General features: G+C 35.3%; 1 protein-coding gene across 1 annotated transcript; it reads right to left on the bottom strand.

The window, feature by feature from the left end:
• Nucleotides 1–7,094: 7,094 nt before the first annotated feature.
• On the bottom strand, nucleotides 7,095–7,793 carry LOC115965377. Its single transcript, XM_031084584.1, has one exon. It carries the CDS (start codon nucleotides 7,791–7,793, stop codon nucleotides 7,095–7,097), a length of 699 nt encoding a protein of 232 aa, XP_030940444.1.
• Nucleotides 7,794–8,737: the final 944 nt, after the last annotated feature.

Genomic DNA, 8,737 nt, shown 5'->3' with positions numbered 1-8,737 from the left:
GAAGCTATTCTAGCAGCTATGCATATCTTAAATAGAATTCCCACTAAAGCCTTAGAGAAAACACCTCATGAGTTGTTTGTTGGTAAGATAGCTAGTTTGTCTCATATTAGGATATTGGGATGTATTGCTCATGTTTTAATTCCTGATCCTAGTAGGGATAAATTGTTATCTAAAACAAAAAGGTGTGTCATGGTGGGCTACCCACAGCGGTCTAGAGGATATAGATTGTTTGATCCAGAAAGTCAAGTAATTTTGGAGAGTAGAAATGTAAAATTTTTGGAGGATCTTTTTGAAATTGAGGGTAATGATGATTTTCAAAAGGAAGTCTTGGAAGAACAAAGAGATACAGAGTCAATAATAGTGAAAGCTATAGATCCAACACCTTTGAGAAGAAGCACTCGAATTTCTAAGGGGCAAGATATGTCTGACTATTACCTTTATAATAGTGAAAACTATAAGAAGGTGAAAGTTAGTCAAGATTTAAGAGACCCAGCAACATACTCTCAAGCCTTAGAAGATACTGATTCAAATAATTGGATTAGTGCTATGAATGAGGAGCTTGATTCTATGCAAAAGAATGGTGTTTGGAGGCTAGTGGAAAGGCAACAGAGAATGAAAATAGTTGGATGCAAATGGATTTTTAAAAGAAGGAGAGATGTCTCAGGAAAAGTGGAAAAGTTCAAAGCTAGATTGGTGGCAAAGGGCTATACTCAAGAATATGGAGTTGATTTTGAAGAAACCTTTTCTCCAGTTGTAAGAGTCCAATCTATTCATGCTATACTTTCTCTAGTTGCATTCTTTGATTTTGAACTTTATCAAATGGATGTAAAGACTGCGTTTTTAAATGGTGATCTTGAAGAAGATGTTTATATGGAGCAACCTGAGGGTTTTATTTCAAAAGGAGATGAGAACAAGGTATGCAAGTTAGAAAAATCTATCTATGGATTAAAGCAAGCATCAAGACAGTGGAATTTGAAGTTTCATGAATCAATAATAGTTTTGGGGTTTATGCAAAATTCTTCTGAACCTTGTGTATATGTGAAGAAAAATTTGAATAAGGTTGCCATTCTTACATTATATGTGGATGATATTCTACTGGCAAGAAATGATATCGAGATGCTTTCTAAAATCAAGCAGTGGCTATTCAAAACTTTTGATATGAAGGACCTAGGTGAAGCGTCATACATTTTGGGGATTAAAATTGAATGAGATCGGGTGAATAAAAAATTGAGTCTCTCCCAGGAAAAATATATCGAGACTTTACTAGAAAAGTTTCATATGATTGACTGTTTGAGTGGGAGGATTCCCTATAATTTTCTTAGGCCACTTTCTCAGAAAGATTGTCCTAAAAATGAGCAAGACAAACTAGACCCAAAGTTACACCCGTATGCATCTGCTGTAGGAAGTCTTATGTATCTCATGATCTGTACTCGACCAGATATTGCTTTTACAGTCAGTATGGTTAGTCGTTTTCAAAGTAATCCAGGAAAACTTTATTGGATGGCTATTCAATGGATTTTCAGATATTTGAAGCGGACTAAAGGTAGGAAATTGACATATCATGGCTCTGATGATTTAAAATTATCTGGATTTTCAGATTCTGATTATCAAGGGTGTCTAGATAGTCGAAAGTCTACCTCTGGTTTTGTATTTATGTTATGTGGTGGAGCTATTGCATGGAAAAGTAAGAAATAAGAATGTGTTGCTCAATCTACGATGGAAGCTGAATATATAGCTTTGAATGTTGCTGCAAAAGAAGCTGTATATTTAAAACAATTCTTAACAGAGTTGCTAATTGTAGAATGTGTTCAAAGACCCATTCCCATTTTGTGTGATAACAATTCTGCCATTGCTATCACCAAAGATCCGAAATGTCACTCTCGCACAAAACATATAGAGGGTTGTTACCATTACATTCGAGATATGATTAAGAAGAAGAAAGTGGTTGTTTAGAGAGTTTCATCAAAGCAAAATTTGGTTGATCCTTTTACCAAAGGCTTGTCCTCTGGGCTATTTGAAACACATGTATTGGAAATGGGGTTATGTTAGGCCAAGTGGGAGACTGTTAGAATAATGTGGCCCAACATAATATATATGATGCCTCTATTATTAACAAATAAATATTCAGTCTCTTGTGAAATTATGCAATATTTTTATGATGTAAGATATTGATATATTGAAATAGGTCTAGGTGATTTAGTAGACTAAGATTATGAATGCATTCATTGTAGTCCTTGACTTGACCATATCCATCATGATGTAGCCTATTCTGATAGGTACATTGTTGGACCATGATAGAAGGGAGGTGCAAGTTAAAATTGCTCAGACTATGGAAGACAATAAGGGCTAGTCTTTCGATGGTTAGTGCATAATAATCTCGGAAGTCCTTCCATAATGAGATTCATGCACGTTGAGTGTTGGCTTTAATAAATCTATCGTGTCAATACCAGTAACTTGAACTCCTATTAAATGTGTTGTCATTATAGTAGTTCTAGATATGAATGATAGATGAATCCATGTATTAGCATGGAGTTACAAAAGTAATAACACATTAATAAACTTCTTCATTAATGAATCTAATTAATAAAGTTGTTTATTAACAAATGTAACATTTCTGTTACATGAAGTGTTATTACGATAGGAAAGATTTTATGGCTGGTCATGTCCTTTCTGAATATTATAAATATTGTCAAGGCCACACTTGCAAGGGGGTGTGAAAGAGAAAATAAAGCTCTTGTTAATCCTGACTAGCTGGGGAGAGCATCCTGATTGCTTGTGAGGTCCTTGAATAACATAATCAAGTATGTAAATTTCTCACATCTTATTGTTGTTTTTTTTTTATTACATATGCACATGATATAATTATTAATTGATAGATGTATTATATTTGTTTCTCTTGAATTTTTACTTTTTAAGTATAATTCCAACAAAAAGGGGGTGGAGTACTAAAGTATGTAGGATGGCACATGGTTGTGGTCTATGGCATACTACTGGTGAAGGGTGGGAGATTTTTCTAAGCATTTGGCATTCATTGTGGATGATGGTACTCAATTTGGTTTTGGCATGATAGGTGGGTTGGTGATAATTCACTTATTATCCTCTATCCTAAGGTATTATTCAATGTTTTTTTTTAAAAAAAAATTTATATTTGGAATTAATTTTGCATATTCCAGCATTAAAACATAGTTAGAATGACACATATAATTTTTTTTTCTATAGCATTTTTACCTTTTTTTTTATAGTAAAGAAAAAAAAAAGAAGCTAGCTTTTAGTTTTTTTCTATGGTACTTTCAACAAAAAGTTAGATAATCTATTACCAAATAGACATGAAATATCAGTTCACGTTGTTTAGAGTTTGTATTGGATGGAAATGATGGATTGTTTGATAAGAGGAATGTGTTTGGGAGGTGTGAAAATGGTCTATCATAAATCACTTGTCATGCATCTTTTAGAAAATATTATACATACAAGATGTAACCTCATGTCTCTCAATAAGGTCTCACTGTTTAACATTCAACCCACCTTTTTTGGATGTTTTCCTTTGATTTATAGAGAAAATGATTTAGAAATATAAATTACCCTCCAATTCCCTCTATCTCAAGAGGAAGTACACCCTGTTACGGGTGTATGCTTCCTCCCTCTCACAAGCTAGTGGGATCCACAGCTGGTGGGTCCTACCAGCTGTGAGAGGAGAGAAACATACACCCGTAACAGGATATATTTTCTCCTATCTTAGAGCATTTAAACAAAATTGTCCCTTAGATCGTTTGGATAAGAGGGTAAATACAAAACAGGGCCCAAATACAAAAGGATGACAATTTTGATCATAAGTGCAAATCGGCACCTTGAACTAGGTGCCCAATTACCTCCTATCTTGGGTCCGACTCAATTTTTGTACATGTTTTGAGATATTATGAGTTTAAAATAACTTTTATGCCAGTTTATGATCAGATGGTCCCCATAGATATTACAATTTTGAATTTCAATTACACGTCTATTTTATATGATAATTAATTAATTATTTAAAAATCATGATTATGTGTCAGAATTATCTTATGCATGTTTATACATCCTTTCTTAAATTTTGATCCAATGAGGTTTTGAAAAATAAATAATTTAAACTCCTTATTTTAAGAACCAACCATAATTAACTAGTCTTAAACTTAATCACATGCATTTAGCCATTAAAACTTAATATGGATCAATTTTTTGATTCAATAGTCCAATTCTCTCATTTAACACGTCAGTCGTCATGAGCTAAAGTATATTTTAAAATTAAGTTCTTGCTCATCCAATAATTCAAATGACATTTCTACCCTCTCATAGTTAAGATTATCATTTTATCCTTGAATCGTGAACCGTCTCTCATTTGCGAAATGAGGTCTCTACAAATGACATGATGTACTTAGGAAGCAAGGCAATACTCATGGTCAATTACTTTTACCCAATAAATTGATAATTGACAAGAAGCTAAGAAAATGGTCAAGGACCTCACCAAGAATCAAATAACTTTAACCCCCTTTATTTTGATAAAACAAAATATGGATGGTAGACAATCTTTTAGCTCTTTTGGTGAAATGCCTAAGGCCTACTATTAGGGCCAACCTGTATTGATGCGTCCTTGAAACCCTATATGCTCATTTTCCTCACCATAAACCCTTATTCAGGTGACACTTGGTACAAGGTTATTCCAAGTTGGTGTTTGTGGCTTGCGTATGAGATTCAAAGGGCTATTGTACCATGCAATAGCGAATTAATTAGTGAAATTAAAAGTTAAAATTTTACTTTTAATCTCAACCATTGGATTAGAAAAATGTTTAATCTTTAAATTTTGTACCTTTTCACTTTTTAACCTTTCTAACTTTTACATCTCACACACTCATGGTAATTGCACCATGCAATTATTGCATGGGATCCCGATCATACGTACCCCTGGCTATAGGACAAATGGATTGACTTAGGGATCAATGAGTCCATTTTGACATATGGGTTTGATGTCCCTAAGATCCCTTACTTTCTTGCTGCTTTAGTCTTGTTTAGTCCTCAATAACCAATGCTAAAATTTAGTATTGTTGGTTTTTATACTCGTGTAAAGTTTCCAATTAACCTTTAAGGCCAAGTTGTTAATTAAATCAATTATGAATAGCCTTGTGTGGACACAATGGAGAGTTTCCACCTAGTTTTTGCAATGGTCTAGGAACCATATATACAACATCCTTTCAAGGAAGACCTTTTTGATCTTACTACTAGAGATATGAGCTTAGAGTTTAGGTACAGTTTTGGAAAGGTGTTAGGCACCCAAAACCACCTAAGCCTAGGGTTGGCTTCCTTTCATTGTGTCTTATGTCTTAACCTTATTAAAGGCATATTCAATACTGTATCTATTCTCACACACACACACACACACTAGCATATATCTAAACATACAACATGGCATCAATCATCCCAAAACCTAGTAATTCATCTATCATGGCATACCCTAACACACATCTATCATGGATACCCTAACATTCATCTATCATACATATCATCATATCATATCCAAGGCATAAACAATAAATCAAGGTAGAAACACGAACACGGGAAGATCTACATAACATATGATCAAGGATAATTCACCCAAACAAACATGTTCTTATTCATCATCAAAGCAAGATCATATTCAAAGATGCATGTTTATGTGAATGCATGACTTACCTCACTTATCTTGCTACACCTCAGCACCTATAGCATAAATGCATGAACATGTGAATGCATGTTCATGGCATCAAAACAAGAAAACACAAGATAAACCCTAATTTAACATGTGAGAGGCAAACAAACAACAAACAATGAAATAGAGACTCAAAACCATATATATAAAAGAAAGGATATAAAACAGAAGCATTACATGTGAAATAAGAAATAGAATTAGAAAAACCAGGGTTAGGGTTTCTGGGCAGGATCATGCGCACGCATAAACAAGTCTGCGTGCGCATAATCTAGCCTACGTGCATAGGCAGGATTATGCACACGTGGAATCCACCCCAGAAACCCTAGCAACACAGAAAACAAAGCACAACTTCAAAACAATAAATCTAACATCCTAACATGCTCTAAAACATAAAGACGACAAGATCCTAAACTATTAAACATATATAAACATAAACCAAGCAAAGAAACAAACAAAGACAGAATCAAACTAAAGAAAATAAAAGAAAAAGCTTAGAACTAATACCTCAAAGCAAAAGCTCTTTAAACTTGATTTTTGACCGTTCTCCTCAGTCTAATCTGTTCACAATCAACAAAAAGAGTGAGTAGTAATCTTAAACTCAAAGATCAAGGCAAGAAAAAGGCCCTAATTAGAAGAAAATTGACTTGAGGATGTTTTGAGAAAAACTCCCTTTTTGATTCACTATTTCTAGTGAATCTTAGTGCTTTCCCTTAGGATTTTTGTATGTTTTTGAAAAGGTACCATGTATGGTTATTTATATTGTGAAAACGGGGGTTTGGAATGGCTCCTAGACAATATGGGATTCGTTCCAAACCTTAACATTAATACAAAAAACTTGCATTTTTTTTTTTAACGTTTTTGGAACCGTACATGCACGCGTAGGATCGAGCTTGGGTGCGCATGCATCATGGCTACACGCACAGGCTGATTCCTACGTGTACATGCCAAGGGCTTCCTTGGTATTAATTTTCCAAAAATAGACTTATTTGCTCATTAAATTTTTTTTTTTTTCATTTTAACATTTCTAAATTCAATTTAATATCTGATTGGGCCCTAAACCAACCTTGGGTCTTAAAATTTTAGCATCATTGGGGAATGGGGGCTCGAGTTGTAAGGGGTACAAAATGCGATGTCCACATCTTGGTCAATCAATCAATCACTAATACAATGCAACAAATAAAAACAACATGAAAGAAAGGAATAAAATGATATGATGACTTAATTCTAAAGTATGAGGTACAAGATTAGGCATAGGTGTGGGATCTAGAGGTATGATGAATCCTTTGGAAGTAAAATTTTCATATGCTTGGGCAAGGGTCATACCTAGAAAAGAAAATTCTCGGCAGGCTTCCTTTAGGAAGCTTGGGTAGGCTAAGGTTTGTTAAGGTACGATGGCACTTACATTCATAGGATTGGGTGTTTTAGAGGCAGTTGCTCCTCCTCCATATGTCTTCTTGATTGGAGGTTTGCTCTCACCCTTCTCCAATTGTCCATTGTTGATGGAATCCTCTATCCTGGTTCCACAATCACACAATTCCCCAAAAGAACTAATAGGTGATGACAAAAGCCTACTATTATATGCCGGAAGCAAATTCTTGATAATCATGTTGATTTGGTCTTTCTCATTTGGTCTATTAACCATCCTTGATGCTTTTCCCTTCCACCTTGTCATATATTCAGAGAATGTTTTCCCCACTCCTAGCTTATCGATCTCCAAATCCCTTAGAGTCACATCAATCATGGTGTTGAAGATGAATTGATCCACAAACAACTCCACTAGCCCATTCCATACCTTAGTCTTGCTAAGATCCAAGCTATAGTACCATCTTGATGCACCTCCCATGAGTGAGAGAGGAAATGCATGCAAAGTTTGCTTCTCATCCAACCCCTTCATTTCAACAATGCTTAAGTACCTCCTAACATGTTGCTTTGGATCTCTAGTTCCATTAAAAAATTTCGCATCGAAAATTTTGAACTTTGGAGGTGGTGCAATGGGAGTTTTGGAGCTTATGCTCCCCATGTTATAGAGAAAATCATCCATCCCTTGGGCCTTGCAAAAGGCTAGTTGCATCTTCTCCATTTTCTACTTCATGGCTATGGTTTCTACCATGAGTTTCTCAAATTGCTTGTTGCTTTCATAATCAACCTTGTCTCTTTTATCCCAATCTTCCACTTCTTCATCATTGTGAATCTCTACATGTGTGGCCTTTTTCAACTTGGCCTCTTCTAGCTTGGTGAGGCGACTCCCCATCTTTTTGAGGGTATCCCCATGTTCGTCCAAAGCCTTTAGGATCTTTGTGCCGTTGTGTCATCAATTGGGGCAGCCATTTTTTCTTGAGATACTCCCTCCTCTACTGACTCTTGATATGTGTCCTCAATCTTGACCAAACGCCTTCCGTGCTTTTCTCGAACCCAAATTGGAGTGGAGACGTGTTTTCTTGACCTTGGTGGTGTAATGGTGCCTGAAAAAGAGTCCCATTTTCATTAAGTCTCAAGAACCTTGCCCTTCGCTTCCTTGGCTTTGGTCCATTTACAACAATGCTCTCATCTTACTCTTATGGGCTTTCATTATAATGTACTTAGAAATTTTCAACCCTTTGTCTCAACACATGAGCTTACAATATATTCATCACCTTTGGGCTCTTCCCTTTCATTTCATTATTATCATTTTTTTTAAGTAGCCCTCTAGCTAGAATATATTGTAGCCTTCCTCTCAAGGTCCATGAAGTTCTCATCATTTTGGGCCTAAGCATACAACAAAGAGGCCGAAGATTAGAGAATTTCATATTGACTTTGTAGGATCTTGGATGCTAACTCCATAGTGTACTTGTTATCTTAGGCCTAAAGTCCTCTTTTTCAAAAGGGTTTTTTGATTTGGGCTTATGATAGCAATTAAGCTATGGTCTTATGAATCTTTCAAGTTAAGATATACCTTTGGACTTAGGGATAAGCCTCTTTTATGTGAGAACTTCTTTTCTTTCATCCCAATTGTCTTAGGGTATGCCATAACTTTAGAGTCATCCT

Source organism: Quercus lobata, chromosome 2 (genome assembly GCF_001633185.2).
Source record: "Quercus lobata isolate SW786 chromosome 2, ValleyOak3.0 Primary Assembly, whole genome shotgun sequence".
Classification (NCBI taxonomy): domain Eukaryota; kingdom Viridiplantae; phylum Streptophyta; class Magnoliopsida; order Fagales; family Fagaceae; genus Quercus; species Quercus lobata.
This window is presented reverse-complemented; position numbering and strand designations above follow the sequence as displayed.